Source organism: Erithacus rubecula (assembly GCF_903797595.1).
Source record: "Erithacus rubecula genome assembly, chromosome: 11".
Classification (NCBI taxonomy): domain Eukaryota; kingdom Metazoa; phylum Chordata; class Aves; order Passeriformes; family Muscicapidae; genus Erithacus; species Erithacus rubecula.
Genome location: NC_136663.1, coordinates 8140952 through 8163288, shown reverse-complemented (window position 1 = coordinate 8163288; position 22337 = coordinate 8140952). Strand labels below are relative to the sequence as shown.

The following is a 22337-nucleotide window of genomic DNA, read 5'->3' as shown; positions in this document are numbered from 1 at the left end:
TGCCACCCATTCCACAGGCAACCCCAAAAAGCAGCTGGCACGAGGAAGGGACAGAAAGGAGCAGGCGGCTGCCGGCTTCACGGGTACATGAATGTATTTATTCATTGCATTTTGTCACCAGTACAGTGAAAAATGGCATTTTAAATTTACAATGGATCATTCGTAGAACATCATGACACAAGTATTTTTTCTTTTTTTTTTTTTTCCTTTTTTTTTAACAGTTTTTTTGTTTGGTTTTTTTGTTGTGGTTTTGTTGTTTTTTTTTTTTTTTTTTGCGTCGTTGTCTTCATAAATGCCACTCGTAGGTTATTGAAAAAGATGACAAGTTTCTCATGCACATCAGAACCCCCCGAGAAGCTTCTTAAAAAATAAAATTAAATTAAAGTACAAAATTAAAAACAACGACTCAGGCCGGTCCCTGCCCTCCCCACTCTCCCCCGACCCCACCCCCTCAGTGAGGGGCAGTGCTGGGATCCCCCCCGGCACCTGCAGCTGGCCCCGGTGGGCTCTGCCCCGGTGCTGCCGGGAGGAAACTGCAGCGCCCGGTGATGCTGCCAAACCCTCCGGTGCTCCTGCTGCCTGCCAGCCGGGGGTTGGGCCAGGGGTCCCTGCTCCCCTCCCTCCTCCTGCTTTCCTTATGCTCCCTCCATCACTCTCGCCCCCCTTTAATTTTTGCCCTCGTTTTTTTCTTCTTTTTTTGTCTTTTTTTTTCTTATGGAAAAAAATATGAACCTTTTTTTTTTTTTGTTGTTGGTTGGTTGGTTGGTTGGTTGTTTTCGTTTGTTTTCTCGATGCAGTTACTTCGACATCTCAACGTCAGCAGATCGTTTTTAACAAAGATTCGGATATAAAAATACAAATATGAGGAGTTTCTGTTTAAAAAGAAGCGTGCCGGAGTGGTGGGGCTGACCCTCGGCCCCCGGGCCGGCCGCCCGGGCCACCAAGCTCATGCAAAAAACGATGGAGCAAAAAATGTCTCTGGACAGCAGCGCTCCCCCCCTGCTCAAGGGGCCGGGTCGCCCCGGAATTCGGGGGCCCCCCGCCAAGGAGGATGAGGAGGGACGCGCCGCGGAGCAGGGCGGCTGGACCCTTCCCCGGGGAGGGGGGTCTTCGCCAGGGTGGGGGGCTCGGCGGCTTGTCCCGGCCCCGGGGGGAGGCGGAGGGGTAAAGTGCATGGCTCGGGGGGGGTGGTGGTGGTCGCAGGGCCCCCCCCCCGGGCCGGGGCGGGGGCAGCGGGCATGGCCTCCCCCTCCTCGTCGGCGGTCCAGCCAGCATGCGGGGCGGCGGGCTGGAGCTGGGCTCGGCCGGCGGGTCCTGGCGGCGGCTCCCGGCTTACACCCCCGGCGGCGACTTCTCCGTCATGCCCTTGAGCACCTCGTCTATCCGGTCATCCTCGATCACCACTGCGGGGACAGGCGGGGGGCGCGTGGGCGAGGGGACGCGGCAGCCGCTGCCCATCCGCCCCGGCTCTCGCCCTGCTCGGGCTCCAGGTGTGCCCCCAGGTGCGGGGCAAAGGGGGTTCAGGTGGGTACGATCGGGATGAAGGGTGGGGGATCACCCCCCTGCCCGGCTCGGGTAGGGGCAGCATCCCCCCCGCAGCCAGCCGGCTGCCTCTGGATGGGTGATTAGGGAAGGGGGGGCAGGAATAGACCAGGAAGGACCCCCCCTCCTCTCTGCGGCAGGCGCTGATGAGAGCAACAGGACTGGAATGGGTAATGACCCAGCGGGGGGGGGCACCGCCTGCTCGGCGGGGGCGGCAGCCAGACCCCCATCAGCATCACCCGCTGCGCAGGACACCCACCCTCACCATCGGCATCGCTGGGGGGGAGCCGGACAGCCCCCCACCCGCACGGCGGGCTGCACGAACCCCCATCAGCATCACCATGGGGGCTGGAGAGCCTCCCGTCATGTCACCTTCCAGAGAGACCCCCCATCGGCATAACCCACTGGGGCAGCTCCCTCCCCTCCCCAGCAGCAGCAGGGGTGGGAGGCTGGACAGACCCCCACGAGCATCACCAGGGAGCCACACATCTTCCCCCTATCCTATACACGGCCGGCTGGGCAGGTACCCCATCACCACTGCTCTGGGGGTGGTGGGCAGACCCCCATCCCAGTATCACTACTGGGAGGGGGGGTCAGTAATCCCCCCATCACCCTCTTGGGGGTGGATTAACAAAACCACCCCTCACCAGAATTACGGGAGAGCAGATGGACCCCCAGAACACCATCGAGGGAGAATCATCCTCCCATCACCCCGGGGGGTGCTGCTAGACCCAGCCCCCACCACTGCAAAAGGGGGCAGTGGAGCAGGCAGTGCTCACCCCCTGTGGGGCTGGGGTGTATTTGAGCTGGGGGGAGAACTCTTCCCCCTCCCCGCTCCTTGTCCCTGCAGCTTAAGGAGGGGTGTTTGCCTATGGAGGACCCCCAAGCAGGTGGGATGGGGGCTGCAGAAAAAGCGGGGGGCGATTTTTAAGGGTCCCCGAGGCATTGGGGAGGATCGATGGTGACAGGTCAGGGTGCAGGCAGGAGAGGGGGACAGTTATTTGGGTCCTGGATAGAAGCAGAGGAGATGGTGCTGGGGTCTCTGCGGCAGGCAATGAAGTACGGGGGGGCAGGACACGGGCTCATGGAGTCCTGGGGGACTGGTGGGAGTCCAGGGGGCTGGGGGGGATTTGCTGATCAGCATGGCCAGAGGCTGCTGGTGGTCTCTGCGGCAGACAGAAATGTGCAGGCAGAAGGGTTTAGGGGGCCAGGGGGGCTGTTCCTGGTGATCCTCGGATCATTCTTGTTTATACAGAATGAGAGGGGGGCAGTCCCAGCGGTACTGAGGAGCAGTTCCGAGGGGTCCCAGGGGCACCCACGGAGGTGCTGGGGGATGGTCCCGGGGCAGCCCCAGGAATGCTGCAGGGTAATCCCAGGGGTAGTCCCGGCATGAGGCGGGGGCTGTTGCAGGGCAGCACTAGCGGAACAGCGTAGTGTCTGGAGCAGGGGATGGGGGAGCCTGTGTTTTTGGGGGCGGGTGTCAGTCACAGAGCTGGGGAGTCTCAGGGTTGCCGGGGGACAGTGCTGGAGCTGATGTAGGGCAGAGATGGAGATTCTGGGGATGCTGGGGGCAGTGCCGGGGTAGCAGGGGACAGTGCTGGGGATGCAAGGCAGAGCCGGGAGTCGCAGGAATGCTGTGGGGCAGTGCTGAGGATGTTGTGGGGCAGACACAGGGGTTACCATGGGGCAAAACTGGGAATACAAAGGCAGAATCGGGAATGTGGGGATCTCGTGGGGCGATGCTCGGGGTGCCAGGGATGCACTGCCCAGTGCCGGCAATGCCGGGGAAGCAAGGGCAGAATCGTGGACCCTGGGGTTGCTATGGGAAGGTGCTGGGGATGCAAGAGCCAGTGCCGGGGATGCCGGGGGGCAGTGCCAGGGATGCTGCAGGGCAGAGCCGGGGACGCTGCAGGGCAGAGCCAGGGATACTGCAGGGCAGAGCCGGGGATTCCAGGGCAGAGCCGGGGATTCCAGAACAGAGTCGGGAATGCAAGGACAGATGCGGGGGTCCCGGGGATGCCGTGGGGCAGCGTCAGGGATGCAGGAGGCAATGCTGGGGACGTTGCAGGACAGATGCGGGGGTTCCGAGGATGCCGTGGGGCAGTGCCGGGGATGCAGGAGTCAGCGCCAGGGATAAAAAGACAGATCCGGGGGTCTCGGGGATGCCGTGGGGCAGCGCCGGGGATGGAGGAGCCAGTGTCAGGGATGCCGGGGATGCCGCAGGGCAGATCCGAAGGTCCCGGGACAAACCCGGGGATGCCGCAGGGCAGATGCGGGGGTCCCGGGGATGCCGCGGGGCTGCGGCGGGGCTGGGGGAGGGGTCGGCGGTACCTCTCTTGGCGCGGCCGATCTGTCCCAGCTTGGGGGGCCGCTTGCCCTGGTTGCCCCCGAAGAAGGCGTTGGTGTCCTGCAGGCGGCAGCTGAAGGGCAGCTCCCCCGCCTCGGGCTCGGCGCCGTAGCGGCCCACCTTGTCCTCGCCGTAGGGCAGCACCTGCGACATGGCGGGGCCGAGCGGGCCGAGCCGCGCCGCGCCGAGCCGGGAGCCGGTCTGCGGCGGCGGCAGCGGCGGCGGGGAGGAAACCCGGGCGGAAGGATGAAGTCATGCATCCGGGGGGAGCGGGGACCCCCCGGCGGGGGGCGGCTCCGGAGCGCCGCGGGCCCGGCCCGCCCGGACAGGACAGACACGGGGGACCCCCAGGGCCGGTGCCCGGTGACCGCCCGCTCGGGATGGGGACCCTGCCGCACCGCCGCCCCGGCCCCAGAGCAGCGTGGTCCCCCCGGCACAGCCTTTCCCAGGCGGTCGGGGGTGCCCCCAACCACGGGGTGCCCCTGTGGAGAGGGGAACCCTTGTCACAGCCCAGTGCCACCAGGTCAGACTGCGGAGGACCACCCGCCACAGCTGAGCCCTCCCCTGGCATGTAGAGGTGATGCCAAACAGACTCCCAACACCCTGCTCGAGTCCCCCAGCACCCCACAGCTCAGAAAGATCAACCCTCAGAATTCCAAACTAGCTCTCACCCTGGGTCTTCCTCAGCCCCTCACTTGTGTCTCTTGCCCAGCACCCATCCAGGAACCCACTGCTGTAGCCCCACTCAGTACTGGGATTCCCCCTTGGAGCCACGCCAGTCCTGCCTCAAGCCCTTGCCAGTCCTCTTGGCCCCCACGTGTGCATGTGTTTGTACACATCCTCCCATTCCATATCTTTGCAGGAATGCAGGGCTGCACAGGTGTGATTCTGCAGGTGTCTGTAAGGGTGGCCACATGGGGACTGTGCCCTAGGACACCCCTTGTCTCACTGACCCTTCCCTGGGGGCTCCTTGTGGAAAAGGGGAAGGGCTATCCTCTGTGGGGACCTGTGATGGGGCAGCAAGGGAGGATCCCAGTGTGCCCCCCAGAGCCCCATTTGTATCTACACACCTCTATTCCAGACACGCTCTGGATCTTTCCTCCTACATTGTTCACTGCCAGAGCAGTGATTGCATTAATTGGCATTTGTGGTTCTGAGCAGCCTCAGCCAGGACATTCCCCATTCAGGTCACCTGGGGCAGATGCGGGGCTATTTAAGTTCAGGATAAAGTTGGTGCTTCTTGAGTGAGCTGTGGGTAAAGCCATGACCCCTGGATCTTTGAATGATGGTGACAGCAGAAGTGGCTTTGGCTTGGTTTGAGAGCAACCAAACTGCTCCTGTTTTGGAGCAGTCCCGTTCCTGCTGTTCCCTTACATCCAGGTCCTGCTGCTCATGTGGGGGTCCTGTGTTGCAGCTAAGCCAGATCCCTGAATGGAAATGGCACTTCATGCCAGCCCACAGCCCAATGAGAATATCTTGAGGGGGTGAGAGTAGGGTTTTCCAGATATCCCTGTGGTCCATCTTGCTATTCCAGCTTCTCCATAGTCTGAGATCCTGTTGAAAGGTGCTGCAGAAGAGCATCAGCTGGGCTGGTCCATGAGGGCAGACAGGTTCTTCTATTTTGGGAAGGCTCAGCCATGCTTTTACCTTTGTGTCCGGATCTGCAGAATATTGGTCCCTGCTGTCCCCTACCAGAGCCAGGCTGGGGCAGTGGTACCTGCTCTCCTGGCAAGACAATGCTTTAATTCATGCCTTTGCTGGGGAACCAGCTTGAACTTTTTAATGTGAAAGCTTCTGCTCCTGTGAAAAGTGCCTGGGAAAATAGGCAAGAGGCCCACGCTGAGATGTGGCCTGCTTTTCCCGTTGCTGAGCCCATGTGCCACTGCCCGTGGGCAGGGACAGGCAGACCGTGGCACGCGCAGGGCTGGGGGTGAGCGAGAAGAGGAGCAGATGGGCCGTGTGGGATGTGAGTGGCACTGGTGCAGCACTCCAGGAGGGTTTCCAGCCTGGCAGGATGCTGGGGAGAGGCTGGAAAGGGGTCACCCTGGGAATGGCCCCACATATCCCAAATCTGTATCTGTACAATCTGTACAGTGCCTCGCACCTGGGGGCGCTACTTGATTTGGCTGTGGGCTGGGGGAGCTCTGTGGGGCAGCCTGGGATTTGGGGTGAGGGAAGGACTGTCTGCCCATCCCAGGCAGGAGGGCTGGATTTGTGCCAGCATAGCTGAGCTGTGGGTGGGACAGGGCAATGCTGTGGCTCTGGGCTCGGCATCTCCTTGGGACAGCTCTAGTTTCTAGTTCCCCAAGGGTGCTGCTTGTCACACATCTCTGAGTATCAGGGGAAGGTACCAAGGACCTGAATGTGAGTGGGTTGGCAGTGGGGTGCATAAGAGATCCCCTTCATCCCCTGCCATTGCACGTAGCATCCCTCCTTCCCTCCTGGTGAGCCAGATGAGCACCCTCCTTCCTCTAACTCTCATCCCACCTTCCTTATTCGTCTTTTAGCAGCCACGTAATCTCCTTTCTTGCTTCCTTTGCAGCCTTTTGTCCAACACAAAGCCGACTCCACCGGAAAGAAGGGGCTGTGGGAGTGGGAAGCAGGTGGTTCTTCCAGCCCTAGCTCCTTAAACCTGAGCAGCAGCCCCTGAGCTGGGACACCTTGGGGATGATGCAAGGGCTGGAGGCCAGCTATGCCCCCTCAGTAGATTTGGAGCTGGGTAGGAGGCACAGCATCAGACTCCCAGCTGCAGTGGGGCTGGCAGTAGACATTGTAGTGCATTGCCGACACTCAGGTGATGCTCTGGGAACTCTGCAGTCCTTGCCATGCCCTAGCTCCACACCTACATAGTGCCCCTGAGCCCTGTGCCCTTGGACCCTTGGTAGGAATTTGTGTGCCTAGTCTAGGTGCTGTGATGGAAGTGAGGGTTTTTCCTGCAGTCACTGATGGTTCAAGTGGTTTTATGGTGGCAAATCACCCTGTGTATGTGCCAGTGGCTTGAGGTGGAGCACATCTTGCCCATGCTCTGCAGGGACCCTGGGCAGCTGAAGCTGGGAACCACCAGGCATTCCCATCCAGTCCAATGCCTGGCAGGAATGGAGTCAGTAGCCCATGGTAGTGAGTGGATGTCAGCGAACTGAAAGGAAGCAGGAAGCATCAGCCACAGGACCCAGGGATTTCTCTGCTGCATGTCTGGAGGCAGCACTATCACCTGGGGCTGGTGCCACAGGGATAGGGGCTGCCAAGGCATGCCAGGAGGCCAGTGCGGGTGCCTCCATCTGTGTTGCTTCCAGCCCTGCCAAGAAACGTGAAATGGCACTTCTGTTCCACAGCAGTGGCAGCCACTGGGGGCCTCACTGAGCGCCTGCTGTTGGCACTGATGCTCTCACTCATCCCAGCACGGAGGACTGTGTCACTGGTAAGGTTGGGGGTGTGCCTATCCCTGGCTGTTGCTGCTGGCTCTCAGTAGCCAAAGCCCAGGTGGGGGTGCTTCTTTGTGTGCTGCCTGTGCCATGGTCCAGCTGTTTTGGGGGAGCAGAGACACACACTGGGCTGGGTACAGGCAGTGGGGATGGCCTCGTGAGACAATGGTTGTGGTGAACACTGTCACCATACTGAGAGATGTAGGGGGACAGGTGTCCTGCTTGGCAGAGTTCCTGTGGATGAGTCCAGTGCAAGTGTGCAAGAGTGACATGTTGCTCGTCTTCTGTTGTTCCTGCAGCTGCTGCAGGGAAGATGAGGCTACCCCCTGGAGGGACAGTGTCTCTCCCTGGGAAGAAAGACAGTTGTCATTACTGAGATGAGCTTGTCAGCTCTGTGCACAGCCTGGCTTTGAGAAGGGGGTGCCCTGTCAGAGAGGGCAGATGGAAGGAGGATGGAGCTGTCCCCATTCCTCACATGAGCTGCTTGGGACACAGCTGCGATTCTGGCATCTGAGCAGATGGAGCACCCCCAGCACACTGCCTGGGGCAGGGACTGCACGGAGGGTCCCCTGCCGAGAGCCAGGGGTGACAGGGGAAGAGCTGGAAGGAGGAGTAGCCAACCCTGCTGGGCAAACAGCCCTGCTGGGGTGTGAGGCTCCATCCCTGCCTGTCACCACATATCTGGTCACCATGACAACAGACAGGGAGGCAGGCGGAGCGGGCTGGCAGCCCTGGGGGGAGCGGGTGGAGGCCACGGGCATGGGCTGGCACACAGGGGCACCCTGTGGGTGAAAGGAGGCAGCTGTCAGGATGCGTGGCATGTGTGATAGGGAGGGAGGCTGGGCAGTGCTCAGCCCAGGCACTGTGAGCTCCCCACTGTCCTGCTCCCGACCAAATACCCGTGGGAGGCACGCAGCGGGATTGTCTGGGGATGTGGACACTGCAGTGCGGCCGGGCAGCCCCTGTGCCAGTCCCTGTGCCAGCCCATGCTGCAGGTTTGGCACAGCAAGCTCTGGCCGGTGGTGAGCTGAGTGGGTGAGTCATGCTGCTGCCCGGAGCCGTGCCACGCAGCACTGGCAGCTGTGTCTGCAGCCAGGCCGCTGCTGGGCTCCTGGGAGTGGCAGAGACCTGGGTGGGGCCAGAGTAAGGCTATGCCCCAGCACAGGGGGTGGCAGCCTCCCTCCATGCTGTCAGCACAAGAGATGTGTTTCCTGCCCTGGGCACCTTTGGAGGCAAAAAGGAGTGGGGGGGGGAGGGGGGAGCATACCCCTCTCTAATTGTCCCTTCCCTGGCTGGCTGCTGGGCCCTGGGGAACGAGGTGAGCAGTCTCTGGGAGCAGGGGCACCCCCCGCCCTCCCCTGCCCACGCACCCACTCGCGCCAGCAGCTCTTGGCATGCAGGGAGTGTGTTCCTGGCAGCCCGGCCCTCTCCCATCTGGTATTTATCTCCTTCCCGAAATCCCTCCTGCTGCGGGGGGGATGCCCGATGCTGGGGGGGTGAGGGGGGGAATCTGGGCCCCACTGCTCACTCTGCAGCCCAGAAGAGGCTGGGCTGAGAAAAAGGGAGGGTGGAGCAACAGAACTCTCCCACACATCCCCACCCCAAAAGTGCTTGTGGGTCCCAGGAGGCCTTACTGGGTCCTCTGGGGCCCCCTGTCTGGTTCTGAGTCCTGAGGGCAGCCCTGCCAAAGTGTCTTTGCCCCAAGCAAGCTCTCAGCCTGGCAGCAATTGTGGCCACTGCCCTGGGGAGGGGGGCGCATCATCCCCCTCCAATCCCAACACTGCTGCCTGGCTGACAGTGGTCTGCCAGCGCTGTCCCCCACCCCCAAACCCTGGGAACCCCAAAGCTGCAGAAGCCAGGAGAGCCTGTGGGTTGCCTGGGCAACTGCAGCCAGGCAGTGATGGGGAGCGGTCCAGGGGAGCAGTTGCCATGGAGACTCAAGGAGCACAATCACCTTGGCAACGGGCCTGTGTGTCCTGCCACCCCCCATCCAGAGCTGCATCTGGAGGAGATGCACCTGGGCTCTATTGTGAGCCTGGCCAGCTCCTTGGATGAGGAAGGAGGGGAGGCAGTGGTGCCCACCCCCCAGCACCCACCCAGCCCCCAGCTTAACGGCGCGAAGGAAGAGGTGAGGCCAAGCTCGGCTCCTTGGCTTTATCACACACCACTGCAAGTCATTCCCACACTCGGTCCTGTCCAGGAGGTGAGCAGGAAAGCCGGGTGCAATGGGGCTGGACACAAGGGCAAGCTCTGTGGCACTCTAAAGCTTTTCTCCCTGCAGACGTAACAAAGGGACATAGCCCCTGTCTGGGTGATAGAGCAGCTGGCAATGGTACTCACCACTGCCAGCCCCTGGGCATCCCCAGTGTCATCTGGGCAGTGGCTGTAGGCACGTGGATTGGGGTGGCAGGACAAAGGTGGCACCAAGGTATATCACTGCAGTGGGTCAGGGGTCTCTGCTACTCCACTGTGCCTGCTGTGTCTCACCAGCCCTGGTCTTGCCCTCATAATCCTCCCCATAAATCCACATGCTGGAACAAAACCACAAGGGAGAAGTCCTGCGTGGCTTTTGGGAGGTCATGGCTCAGAAAGACACAAGTCCAATAGCTGGCAGCCAAAGTAGTGCCCCGGTGTGGAGTTGGGGTTTCAGCTCCTCAGCTTAGGCATCATGTAGATTTTCCCCAAGCCTTCATGTTTAGGGGCGTCCTTCTGGCAGACAGAGGGAGGATGAGGAGGCTGTAACCCAACCCCCCCCCCCCCCCCCAGCAGATTGAAGGGCATACCATGACCCCTCCCTCCCAAAAGGAATTGCACAGCTGCACATGAGGAGGCAGCTGAGATTTCTGCAGGCTCCAGGCTTGGCCCAGTTCATGCTGCCCCTCCCTGGGCTCCCCCGGCTGCTCTCAGACCTGGTAGAGGGGCACCACGCGGTCAATGGGTCCCCGGCAGATGGGGCAGAGGCGGGTGGGCAAGGCTTGGAAGCAGCGGAAGCAGCAGCAGATGTGGCCGCAGCCCAGCAGAACGCACTCGCGGGGCCGCGACAGGCAGATCACGCAGCAGTCCTCGGGCGCCTGGTCCCCAGCCTCCTCCCCATCCGGCTCCTTGTCCTCCTGGTGCTGCCTGGGGCGGGAGCGGCGGTAGGCGCGGCACAGGGCGTGCAGGAGGACAGCCAGCCCCGCAGCCGCGCACAGCAGCGCTGCCGCCTTCCAGAGCCCGCTGGTCGCCTCCAGCTCCGACAGCACCGTCTGCCAGTCCCCCAGGCACAGGAAAAACTCGCCTCCCTGGGCGGGCGGCTGGAGGTGCAAGGATCCATCGGGGTGCAGGGACAGCTCCCCAATGCCCGTCAGCCCGGCCCCCACCCGCAGCATCTCCTCCGTCTCCAGGATGCCCTTGGGCTTCTCCCCGATCAGGTACTGGCCCAACAGGTCGCGCAGGCTGTGGGTTGGCTGCTGGAACCGCTCGTACACCATCTCCAAGGGCAGGCAGACAGCTTGGAGCGGGCTGTCCACACTCACCTGTGTCACTGCCTCAGGGACTGGTGAGGCCAGCAGGAAGGGGACAGTGTAGATCTGCTCTGAGAGCACCCGCTCGCTCTCGCTCCTGCAAATGGAGAGGGTTGGGGTGTGGAGAATCACAGAATCGGTTAGGTTGACCTCTGAGATCAACCTATGACTGAGTATCCGCCTGTCAACTAGACCATGGCACTGAATGCCAAGTCCAGTCTTTCCTTAAACACCTCCAAGGACATCAGATCCACTGCCCCCCTGGTGAGGGAGCCTCCTACTCCCTGGAGAGCTCATTCCAATGTCTAATCATCCTCTATGTGAAGAAGTTCTTCCTAATCTCTAACTGAAACCTCCCCTGGCACAGCTTGAGGCCATTTCCTCTTGTCTTATCACTGGTTGCTTGGGAGAAGAGGCCAATCCCCACCTGGCTACAACCTTCTTTCAGGGGGTTGTAGAGAGTGATAAAGCCACCCCAGAATCTCCTCCAGGCTAAACATTCCCAGCTCCCTCAGCTGCTCTTCATCAGACATGTGCTCCAGCCCTTCACCAGCTCTGCTACCCTTCTCTGGACTTACTCTATCAGCTCAATGGCCTTCCTGAGTTGAGGAGCCCAGAACCGGACACAGGACTCGAGGTGTAGCCTCACCAGTGCTGAGTACAAGGGGATGATCACTGCCTTGTTCCTGCTGGCCACAACACAGAGAAGCCCTGAGCTCTCAGTGCTGAGCTAAGCTTAGGGACTAAAGTCTTTAACCAAGTTATTTTCTGCCTCTCACGTGACCCCAGATGATGGGGTCTGGACTCACTGCTACAAGCCTCCTCCTGCAGTCCCTCCTCATCACTCACCAGCTTCGGACCAAGCTGTTCCAGATCAGCCGATGCTCCTTCAGCAGCAGTTTCTGGATCACGCCCTGCAGCCCCTCATGGTAGTGGCTGGTCAGTGCAGCCTGGGCTGGCAGCACTATGCCTAAGGACAAGGGATGTGTCACACCAATACAGGGGATCCTGACCCTTGTCTCTCATGCAGGGCCACAGGGTGTCCTTACCTTCCAGGGCAACGTAAGGCAGGCACCTCCCCTCAGCTGCAGACACCAGGGCTGGCAAATTGTCATCGACCTGGAGCTTTGGGGCCTCCTGGAAGAGCATGGACTGAGTGTGAGCATGGGCAGGGATAGGCAGTGAGTAGGCTAACAATGGCTCTGTGGAGATCTCTGGCAGGATGTGGCCTGCTCAGCTCTGCATGTCATGAAGTCACCAGAGGATGGAGCAGGTTGCAGACATCAGTGTGCGCACCCACATCCAACTGTGGAGGGTAGTGGGGAAGAGACAGTGGGCAGGAAGGAGCATCTGAGAGACAGGGCTACCTGTATGCGTGCCACAACTCTGGCTTTCCTCCTGTACAGGTAGTAGAAGAGGCCAGAGAAGGCAAGGCTGGAGCCCAGACACAGCAGCTCCCCCGGAGTGATGTGTTTGTCCATGGTGCCGGGCTTGGGCGACAACGCCTGCAAGGTGAGCATGTTGTCTGGGGAATGGGGCCATGTCACCCATGACAGGGACATCCCACTGCCCCTGTTCTGAAGGCAGGGATGTCCCTGGACCCCTCTCCCCAAGGCGGCGCTGTCCCCACGATCTGCCGCCCCAGGACCAAGCCTGCCCACGGCCCAGCAGGGGTAGTTCACCTCCAGCACCCACAGGTGCCCGATACCCGTCTCGACACTGCATCCCGGGCCCAGCCGGGGCCCAGTCCCGCACCCGGGTTCGGGCCGAGGCCCAGCACCTGTGACCCAGCCCGGGGCCCGGCCCAGGCTCCCACCCAGGTCCGGCCCCGCGATCTGTCCCGGCCCAGCCCCCAGCTCGGTCCCGGCCCGGCCCCGCCGCCGCGCCCAGCCCCGATGCCCCCATACCCCCGAGGCGCCCAGGCCCGGACCCCGGCCCTACCGCGCTTCCTGATGGGAAATGTAGTCCAGCTTTCGCGGTGAGGCGGCGGGCCTGCCGTGACCGAACTACCCCTCCCAGCATTCCTCATGCTGAACTACAACTCCTGTCATGCCCTGCACAATCCGCGGGCAGAACCACGACTCCCAGCAGCCCTTGCGAGCGGCTCTGTCCGTGCCCGAGGAGTCCCGCGGGGTCCCGGTACCGGGAAGTTCGGGAGAGACGGGAATGGGGCTGGGGCAGCGCTGTGCGGGGCGGAACCGGCCGGGGCGGGGCCTGGACTGTCGGAGTGGAGGCTCGGGGCAAACTGGCATAACCCGCGCGGAAGGCAGCGGGACCTCCGGGCTGGGCTTTATTGGGGACTGCTCTGAGTTGTCCCCACCGGCCTTGCTGCGTTCTTCACCTCTGCTTCCTTCATTCAGGGAATGTCCATCCACACTTCTCATCCCCGCTCCCCTCCCTCGGGATATCTCACCTCCCACGCGACCCCAGCCCTGGGGTCACCCCCTCACAGCGGCCCAGATCCCACCTCTCCCCCCGCCCCGACACCGCCAAGCACCCGGAGCTGCTGGAGTAAGTGGAAACTGCTTTTAATCGTTAAATAAACTCGGCGACAGCCACCCACAGCTGAAGGCACCAGAGTCCCCGCTGCCGCCCGCTGGTCCCAGCAGAGGTGGATGGGGAAGCCAAGCTGGGGTGGGGAGGGGACGAGGGAAGCGCGGAGCCGGGTGGCCCCCAGCCTCCATTTCCGGCAGGTTGGGGGGCAGGAGCAGGGGGATCTTGGCTCTGGTGCTTTCCCTGGGACCCCTTGGACCTGCCCGCCTGAGGGGGGAACGCAGCGCAGGGGACACTGAGCTGTGCCCGACTAAAGCACATCGGGGTTGTGGGGCAGAGCTGCGTTTTGGGGGTGCTACAGCCTCTCTGCCGGCCGTGTCCAGCCCCAAGCTGTGGATGGGGCTGCGGTGGGTGCCTGGTGTGGGGCCGTGTGTGCCGGGGAAGGTGCAGTGTGGGGTGTGCAGTGTGAGCACAGCAGGGGGACTGCTCTCTGCTCCGGCTGCCACTGAGGTCTGGGGAGGGGGGGCACAGCAGAGCATCATCCCCTCTGTCCCCAGCACCCTCCCCGTCCCTACCACACCTCACAGTGCTTGCCGGGGTTCATGGGGGAGCCCAGGGGGCAGCCGAAGTGCTCGACAAAGTCCCGGGAATTGCTGAGGGTGCCGATGACACGGTACTTGTCGGGGCTGTGGGGGTCGGTGACCAGCCCTTCGTGGGAACTCTCGGGCGTGCGGACAGAGCACCACACCTGAGGGAGCGGGAGCAGCGCAGGGATGGGAACAGAGCACCCCCGCTGCGGACTGGGGAGTGTAGGGTGGCTCCGAGGAGCCAGGGGAACACGGGAAGGCCATCATCTCGCTCCGCCCTACCTGCGCAAAGCCCACGAAGAAGAGCTGGTGGTTGGTAAGCCCCAGGGCTGGCAGGCTCTTCTCCTCCCCGTTCTTCTGCAGCCAGGACTTGTAAGCCTGCGGGAGAGTTGGCCTGAAGCTCCGGGAAGGGACAGACGGACACGGGGGTCCGTGTCCCCTCCGGACGGCGGCACTCACGTTGTAGGCTGCCTTGAGCCCGCCGTTGTCAGCGATGTTCTCGCCCAGTGTCTGCCGCCCGTTCACCTTCTCGCTGTGCACGGTGTAGCGGCCGTACTGCTCTGTCATGCACGCCGTCCGGTTCTTGAAGGCCTCCAAGGAGGAGTTCTGCCACCATGGCCGCAGGTTTCCCTCTTTGTCGTACTCCCGTCCTGCAGGACCGAGCCGTGCGTTGGGGTGGGATCAGGGGAAGCCGTCCACCCGCAGCCCCTCTGCTGCAGGGGTTCCCGAAGCAGAATGGGGTGTGGTCGGGGAATGGGCACCGGGGGATGCCAGGGGGACCTGGCACCTTGGGTCCACGCCCAGGGGGAAGGTGTCCCCCAGCCCCTGCTGTGGGCAGGCTCTGCCTGTGGCTCAGTCATGTGCTCAGGTCCCCAGGCATCCCCCAGTGCATTCTCACTATCCCAGCCCAGATCTGTGACCCCAAATTCCCTCATTGACCCCATGCCGGCTCTGGGGCTGTGGTGAAGGTGCAAAGCAGAGTGGATGTGAGTGGGACCCATCCCATGCCCTGGAGGGAGGAGGATGAGAAGGGAACTGGGCTGCAGACACTGTGTCCTCACCAAGCGGATGGAGCGAAAGCTGCACAGAGAAGCCGGGGGGAGATATCAGCAGGTACCACCTGGGGAGACAGGACGATAGAAGGGGGTGGCCAGGGGGGCACGAGCACACATGATGCAATGGATGGCAAAGCAGGACCCCTGTGCACCCAGGGCACCTCTTCCCCATGCCGTGGGCAGGGGCTGGGGGGGGTCAGGAAGGTGACAGGGGGTCAGGGGCAGCGCTGCCTGTAGGCTCTCACCTTGGTCATCAAATGCGTGGGTCAGCTCGTGCCCCATCACCACACCAATGCCACCAAAATTAAGAGCTCTGTGGGGCCATGGGAAAGAACCAGGTAAGTACAGGATGTGTTAATGCAGCCCACCCCATCTTTGTCTGGGCACCCAATGAAACGCTGCTCCACTTGGGACCCAGTGGGGAATCACTCCTGTTGGGGACACTGGTGGGGGACTCAGGCCTTGATTGCAGTGTGTAAAGCCTTGAGGGACACCCAAGCCCTTCAGGGCTTTTATTTGTGACTGGAGGTGGAGGGGTGGGGGTGTGCTCTGTGGCATGCTGGCCCTGATCCAACCCATGCCTCCAGGAGGTGCCCCCCATGCCAGACTCACTTGGGGTGGTTGCGGGCGTAGAAGGGAGCCTGGAGGATCCCGGCAGGAAAGACGATCCCGTTCTTGGTGGGCAGGTAATAGGCATTGACAGTCTGTGGGGTCATGCTCCACCTGTAGCAGGAAGGTGGGACAGGGGACAGGCAGGAGTGTGTCCCTCTCACCTCAGCTCCAGCACCCTCCTGTGCCATTGCCCACCACAGGGCCCTGCCCAAGGCTGACACTTTTGCCCCCACCCTGTTACCTTACCTGGGGATAAGCACCCCCACAGGTGACCTGTGCTACCACAGGTGACCTACAGTGCTATGCTACCCCATGAGGGTGACCTCCTCCCCACTGAACCAGTGCCATCCAGACACCCAGGATCATATCCTCCCCTCCTCCCCCCAAGCCCACCCCTTACTGGTCACGGTTCGGGGGTTTCCGGAGCTGGTCGGCCATCACTTTGGCAGAGAAGTTGTAGAAGTTGAGCATGTTTTGGAAGAAGGAGTCCTCAGAGACCTCATACTGGTGAGGAAGAGGAGGGATGAGGACAGGTCCGCTGGGGTGGTTCCCCACACCCTGGCCAGGATGAACTCAGTACTGGGTTGGCTTTGTGCAGTGTCCCAAATAGGGACATTAATCGATGATGGGGCCCCCAGAGCTTGGTATGGCCAAGCCTCTCCCCAAAAGCCAGGCGCTCCCTACCCCATCATAGACATCGTCCAGCTCCTTGTTGTCCAGAATGAAGTCAGGGAAGCCAATCATGTCGTAGATGGCATCCGCCTGAGGAGAGGCCCCAGCAGTGAGATGGGGGTGCTTATATGGATAGGGTGAGGTTTCCCATCCACTTCCCTCCCTGGGGTCACCTTCTCCTTTGCAGCCTGCCTGGTCTTCTCGTCCATCCAGTCCAGCTGGTCCAGGGACACCTCAAAGGCTGCACGGATCTCGCTGATCATCTCCTCAGCCTGGGGAGGGGAGGGAATGAAGGCCCCTGACCCCCCCCCAATGCCTTGGTGGGGACAGGGTGGGGACCTCCCCAGAGCTGGGGGTCCCATTTCCCAGGTTCCTGCCTTCCAGCCCTGAGGCTTGGGTGGAATTAGGATTCCCTTGGATGGTGGTGGGGAGGGGATGGGGACATATTCTCACAATGGCCTTGCTGTCCCGGTCAAAGGTGGCTTTGACGAAGAGGGAGCCCAGCGCAAAGCCCAGTGTGTCATCCGTGTTGGAGATGCAGGTTTGCCACCGAGGCGTGCAGGACTGTGGGAGTAAGATGAGGGTCTGTGAGACCCTCAGCCCACTCCCCTTCTCCCCTGTCTTCACCCAGACTGGCTCTGGTCCTCAGAGCACAGATGCACAGCAGCAAAACCCTCATCCCTAAAGATAATCCCTAGGTTCCCACTGAAGCATCCAGGTCTTAGCATCCCAAGGGCATCTGAAGGACAGAGGAGGTCCTGGCTGCTTCCAGGCTGATGGTAGAGGGGTCTGATCCCAGGGCTCTCTGTTACCTTCCTGGTGCCATAGAGTGTCTCCAGCAGCCTCTCCTGGGCTGTCTCGAAGCGCTGGTCCAGGCTGGAGGCTGTCTTCTGCACCAGGTTCCAGATCAGGTAGTTGTTCAGGATGCTGTGGAAGCAGAGAGATGCTGCAGCTCACCACGGTCTAAGACTTCCAGACACTGATGGGCCCAAAATGTGCCCCTGCCATGGGGCACACAGCCAGGGATGTGAAGGAGCCTCACCTCCTGTCAGTGTCATTGATGAGGTCAGAGACCTGCTGGAGGTAGGTGTCCCCATACACCACCACAGGCTCTGTGTCCGCCAGCTCCAGTGGGGCCAGGGCGTAGGACAGGTAATCCAGCCAGTCAATGGCAGGGGCCAGCAGCTGGAAGGGACACAGGAATGTGGTACCGGGGGCTTGGTATGGCTCTGCTGCATCCTGCTCAGCATGAAGGGCATCCATCTCCTGGGATAGGAACTGTGTTTTCTGGGAAGGACCTAAAGTCCCTCACTAGTCCAGATTCTTCTCTGCAGTTGTTCTGCTGCTTTTAATGCTGCAGGACAAGGAGGGGACCCTCGATCCCACAATATGAGGTGTCAGCTTCCCCTAAATGGTGACAACTGAGGGTGTGGGCACTATTCTTCAACACCCAGTGCATGTCCCACAGCAGGTGGGGCTGTCCAGGGTGTCTCAGAGTGAGGACAGCAGTGGGCACGGACCCCTTGGTGCACTCTGAACAGCTCCCCATATGTCCCAGAAGGGTCTCCCCAGGCTGCTCTGGGCTGTGCCCACCTGCAGCTCGGCGATGCTCATCTTGTGATAGATCTTCTCATCATCTCGCCGCTCAGCCTGGGGCACGGTGATGTTGGCCAGCTGGGTCTCAAAGTCCAGCACCTGCTGCATTTGGAGGCGGGTGGGCTCTGGGGTGCCCCCCAGCAGTGTGCCCAGCTCCACCATGTAGTCCAGGTATGCTGCCAGAACCTGTGGAACCCCAAGCCCTGCCTCAGTGCCAATCACAGCTCATCCCACCTCCCTGGGGTGGGCACCCAACAGGCAGGATGGAGATGCCAGTTGTGTCCCAGTGCTGCTCGCACTCCATTGCCATGGATTTCCCCTGATTGCTGTTGGCACCATGCCCAGCACCCAGCCTCACCCTTTCGTTGGCAGTCTTGTTCAGATAGTAATCCCGGGATGGGAGGAAAAGCCCTGACTGGTCCACCTGGGGGGAGAGAGGGGCAGCATAGACATTCTGGTGTGCCCTGGTGTCTGCCACCCCTGGGGGCCAAGGTGCCAACCTGGATGATGTTGCTGTTGGAGCTCTTGGAGTCTGCACCCACATACACTGTGAAGAAGGGGGTTGCCCGATATGTGCCGGACACACTCTTGAGTACCTCCATGAAGCTGGTTTGGTTCCAGGAGCCAGTGATGTTCCATCCCCCAATCTGTCATCAGAGAGACCCGGCACTTCAAGGAGGGATGGGGTGCAATCCCCGAGGTCTATTCCCTCCCCAGTTACATGAAGGGCTAAGCAGGAGATGTTCTGGGCTGAGCTCTGACAGCTCAGCTCATGGGTGGGTATCTGCCCACCTTGTCGATGAGCTCCATGAGGGGCTGGGAGCCCAGCTCCTCTATCCTCTGCTCCTTGAGGCAGGACAGGTAGTACCGCTGTGTCTTGCGCTCTGCCTCGCTGCTGGAGTTGAAGGTGGCGTTTTCTGCGAGAGGCTGTGGGTCAGCCCCAGTGACACAGAGGTCACCCCCTCAGTATCTGTGACCCCTTGGTGCCCACCTAGGAGATGCTTCATGATGGCCTGATTCTGGTCCCAGATGCTGTTGAAGGTGCTCCACTTGGAGCGCCCGTTGGGCAGCGGGTTCCTCTTAATCCAGCCTCCACACGAGTACTGGTAGAAGTCCTGGCATGGGTCCATCTCTGTATCCAGGGCCTCCAGGATCTTGCTGGCCACCCGGACACAGGCGTCCGTCAGGCACGTGCTGTGAGAGGGATCTGGCAGGGAAGGCATGCCTGGGGCTGGGCGAGTGTACTGGGGGAAACCGAGGCACGGAGCGGGGCCAAGCCCTGTCTGTACCCCCAGATGGGCAGAGCACCTGGAGCAGGCACCTTGGGCTGACCCATCACTCCTCATTCTCCCGTGCCCTCCCGGCTATGGGGACGCCACTGCCAAGTGTCCCTACCTCTGCGGTACTGAATGGCCAGAGTGACGATGGCGACGCTGAGCAGCAGGGCCAAGGAGACGGCGACAGCGCAGAGCACCAGCTCCAGCTGGCTGCGCGAGGCCAGGCGGCTCAGCAGCGTCCCCGGCCCCTTCCGAAATCCCACCTGGGCAGGAGCAGGACCTGTCATCGCACCATGGCGGGCCGAGCATCGCTGCCCCCCTTCCCTCCCCGCCGCTCCCCAGTGCCTGGCGTGGCTGCTGAGGAGATGGGACCAGTGCATCCCTCTCCACCAGCCCTGGCAAGCTGGTGGTGGGTGCTGGCAGCCCCCCCAAGCCACACGGAAGGACAATTGTCCAGGCACACTCTGTGATGCATTTTGGCTGACTCCCAGCACATCCCTGGGGACAGCCAGGTCTGGCTTGGCTCCCAACCCTGCTTCCACTGCCCACTTGGTTGCGGGCAGGCCCCAGAGGGTGAGGACAGGGGCTAGAGAGGATGGAGAGGGGAAGGATGGAGGAGCCGGGGCAGAGCTCACCTCCACACTGTCGGGAGAGGCGCTGCCATCCCCCGCTGGCTCCGGCCCCTCCTCGTCCTGCAGCGTGGCACGCTTGTAGTTGGGCATCTGCTGAGGGAGGGAGCGGGCTGGGACAGGGACGTGGGGGTGGCTGTTTCCCGACCTGCCACACCCTCTGGCCCTTATGGCAGGGCCCAGTGCCTGCTCAGTGAGTACACAATGGGGCTGAGACAGCCCCTGACCCCCTTCAGTGTGCCTGGGCCTCCCCTAAAGGTTGTCTCCAGCCCTGCGTGGCCCCGGAGATCATGAGGAGAGCTGCCAATGAGGGGCTTGGGGGCCATCACCAGAGCATCCCTCTGCATAGCCATGGCATCAGCCCTGCCGACAGGTGACACATCGCCACAGAGACATGGTCCCCGTCACCAAGCAACGGTTTCCTAGTGCTGCTGTCTCACCCCTCCTCCTCTGACTGGAACTTTCCATGCAGCTGTGCACCGGTCTGAAACATCTGGAAGTGCTTCCAGCCCCATCCTGTGTCCAGGGGTGACCAGGATGCAGAACAGAGTGCAAGGAGAGAAGGGGCACTGCAGTGTGTACCAGCCAGCAGGGCAGGGTCCCCCTTACTCCTGACCTCGCAAGGCAGCTGCACAGATCCAGCCGTGAGGGCTGCTGAGGACTCAGCCAAGGGGGAGGTGGTGGAGCTGAGCCAGCAGCATTGGAGGGGGAAATAACTAGAAGAAAATGCTGGAGGTTTTGGTGGAAGAAAATAAGCAATGCTGCTGGTTGTGAGCTATGCTTAAGCTTCAGAATTAACGTCTGGGAGGGCTGCAGCTCATCCTCCAGTCTGTGCTGCAGACTAAAGTGAATGCCCAGCCTTCGCGGCCAAGAGGGACCTGGGGTGGGGCGGATGATGGGCAGGGGGGAAAGCAAGGAGTGTGCCTTATGCCCAGTTCTGCCCACTGTCACACTGCTGGGATGGGGAGGGGGCATCGCCAAGGGCTGCAGCAGGAGGGTGGGATTGACAGTTGGCAGGAGCCCCCCACTGAGTCGGAAGATGCTGATTTGTTAGGAGGGATTGCTCAGCATCCTGCAGGAGCTTGGCCAGCCTGGGCTCTCCACCACCCCAGTTCGCTTCTACATGCTCCTTTCCCCTCCTGGGTGGTCCTTATCCCGGGCAATACCCAGCACCCCCTCTCCAGCATCTTCTGTGGCACCCTTAATGCAGGAGCCTATTTCTGGGGCTCCTCCTACCCCCCTCTGTAGGGCTGAGACCCGTGGAGACAGGGCCCCCTGCCCCCTCCAGAGGTGCTGTCTTGGGGGTCAGCCCAGGAGCAGCATTAGTGTACGTTTCATGCCTTGGTGGAGTGAGGTTGTGGGGCCATGTCTGAACCAACCCAGTTCCCTCTGTCCAAGCCCAGGCAGGGTTTTGGAGGGGGATCCTTGTTCCTCCACCATGGGGGACAGGGACCCTCTAGCCATTCAGTTCCCTTAGCCCGGTACCACGCAGCCCCTGCATCCCATAGGCTCTCGCCGCCCCCCCGTAATCTACCAGTCCCCCCCGCCCTCCCTCCCTCCCTCCGGCTCCCGAAGCCCCTGCAGCCCTTCCAGCTCCTTGAGTTCTCCAGCCCCCGGGCTCTCCTGTGCCCCGGCCCGTCCTGCCCCTCTCGCTCGTGCCTCCCGTGCCCTCTCCTCTTGCCCCCCTCCCTGCCACGCCGCTGCCCCGGGCACTCACGGCGTGTCCAAGCTCCTGTAGGGCCACGTTCATCCTGGCCATCCCGGGCCGCCTCCCGCCTAGCTCCGCTCCCCGCCCGGGCCGCGCCGGGCCCCCGCCGCCGCCGCAGCGCCGCCTGCCTCCGCCGCCGCCATGGCCCGCACCGGGCGGTTCTGCCGCCAAGACCGGCACCGGGGCTGGGCAGGGATGGAGCCGGGTGGAGATGGGGCTGCAGCGGAGGGATGGAGCCGCAGAGGCTGAGACCGGCGGCGCGCGGACTGCAGGCACCGGGAGGGGGCGACGGGGGCCGGCGGCCCGGGAGGAGCTGGAGCGGGGACCCTGGTGCCCAGCCCGGTCGCACCGCTCAGCTCCGCTTGGCCTGGCCCCCCCACCAGGGTGACCGCCTTGCGCACGGGAAGAGCTCCGCGCCGGCACCCGCTCTGGTGTCTGCACCGGCACCGCCGCTCGCACCTCCAAAAGCAAAGGCACCGGCAGCCTCCCTCACCGACACCGGCACTCTGACCGGCGCCCACTGCGGCACCGGCTGCAAAACTCGGGCTCACACGCAGCTGCCCGCAACGGGCACCGGCACATGCACACAGGGACACAAGGACCGGCTCCTGTTTTCAGCACTCAGCGGGGCACAGCAGCGCCGCACGGCACCGGTCACGGGCGCCGGCAGCGGGTAGTGATGGTGCACAGCCGAACAGCACGCCGTGCTCGGGTACCGGGGCACACCCCCCAGTGCAGCACCCGCACAGGTGGGTCACACCGACACCCCATCCCCGGTACCTAAAGGATGGCACCCCTTTGTCACCCTTAGGCCAATGCCACACCGCGCGCACCCAGGGGTGCACAGCCGTGGCCGGAGTCTTGGCGGTGAGTGGGGAGAAGGCCGTGGCTGTG

General features: G+C 62.0%; 3 protein-coding genes across 8 annotated transcripts; all 3 read right to left on the bottom strand.

Annotated features, from left to right (window-relative positions):
* Positions 1-250: 250 nt before the first annotated feature.
* CAMK2N2 (calcium/calmodulin dependent protein kinase II inhibitor 2) lies at positions 251-4141 on the bottom strand. The gene is made up of 2 exons (XM_079314903.1): positions 3874-4141; positions 251-1403 (listed from the first exon to the last, which is right to left on the bottom strand). The coding sequence occupies exons 1-2, from the start codon at positions 4040-4042 to the stop codon at positions 1333-1335; spliced, it is 240 nt and encodes a 79-aa protein (XP_079171029.1). The 5' UTR covers positions 4043-4141; the 3' UTR covers positions 251-1332.
* Positions 4142-9451: 5310 nt separating this feature from the next.
* LOC306806229 (mitochondrial ubiquitin ligase activator of nfkb 1-A-like) lies at positions 9452-13226 on the bottom strand. Of its 5 annotated transcripts, none has more exons than XM_079314753.1 (6): positions 12756-13226; positions 12182-12319; positions 11864-11951; positions 11664-11784; positions 11393-11503; positions 9452-10911 (listed from the first exon to the last, which is right to left on the bottom strand). In XM_079314753.1, the coding sequence occupies exons 1-6, from the start codon at positions 12834-12836 to the stop codon at positions 10215-10217; spliced, it is 1236 nt and encodes a 411-aa protein (XP_079170879.1). In that variant the 5' UTR covers positions 12837-13226; the 3' UTR covers positions 9452-10214. The 5 variants fall into 5 exon arrangements, with proteins under 5 accessions (XP_079170879.1, XP_079170880.1, XP_079170881.1 ...); XM_079314754.1 differs by having other exon boundaries at positions 12722-12761; XM_079314755.1 differs by lacking the exon at positions 12756-13226 and adding an exon at positions 12497-12710.
* A 652-nt stretch (positions 13227-13878) lies between these two features.
* Positions 13879-22279, bottom strand: ECE2 (endothelin converting enzyme 2; the record flags this gene model as incomplete). 2 transcript variants are annotated; one of them, XM_079314751.1, is made up of 19 exons in its annotated part: positions 21453-22279; positions 19742-19831; positions 19225-19369; positions 18821-19036; positions 18622-18746; positions 18330-18476; positions 18188-18253; positions 17827-18015; positions 17276-17418; positions 17046-17160; positions 16687-16797; positions 16407-16505; positions 16246-16323; positions 15962-16065; positions 15562-15672; positions 15195-15262; positions 14354-14544; positions 14177-14272; positions 13879-14055 (listed from the first exon to the last, which is right to left on the bottom strand). In XM_079314751.1, exons 1-19 carry the CDS (start codon positions 21492-21494, stop codon positions 13879-13881), a joined length of 2313 nt encoding a protein of 770 aa, XP_079170877.1. In that variant the 5' UTR covers positions 21495-22279. The 2 variants fall into 2 exon arrangements, with proteins under 2 accessions (XP_079170877.1, XP_079170878.1); XM_079314752.1 differs by having other exon boundaries at positions 19742-19828.
* Between the last annotated feature and the right edge of the window lie 58 nt (positions 22280-22337).

Coding starts and splice junctions, on each gene's coding strand:
- CAMK2N2 (XM_079314903.1), bottom strand. CDS start 4,042: ATGTCGCAGGTGCTGCCCTACGGCGAGGACAAGGTGGGCCGCTACGGC. Junction 1,404..3,873: donor GATCGGCCGCGCCAAGAGAG/GTACCGCCGACC, acceptor CTGTCCCCGCAG/TGGTGATCGAGGATGACCGG.
- LOC306806229 (XM_079314753.1), bottom strand. CDS start 12,836: ATGCTGGGAGGGGTAGTTCGGTCACGGCAGGCCCGCCGCCTCACCGCG. Junction 11,952..12,181: donor GAGTTGTGGCACGCATACAG/GTAGCCCTGTCT, acceptor ATGCTCTTCCAG/GAGGCCCCAAAGCTCCAGGT. Junction 10,912..11,392: donor AAGGCCATTGAGCTGATAGA/GTAAGTCCAGAG, acceptor CTCCATTTGCAG/GAGCGAGAGCGAGCGGGTGC.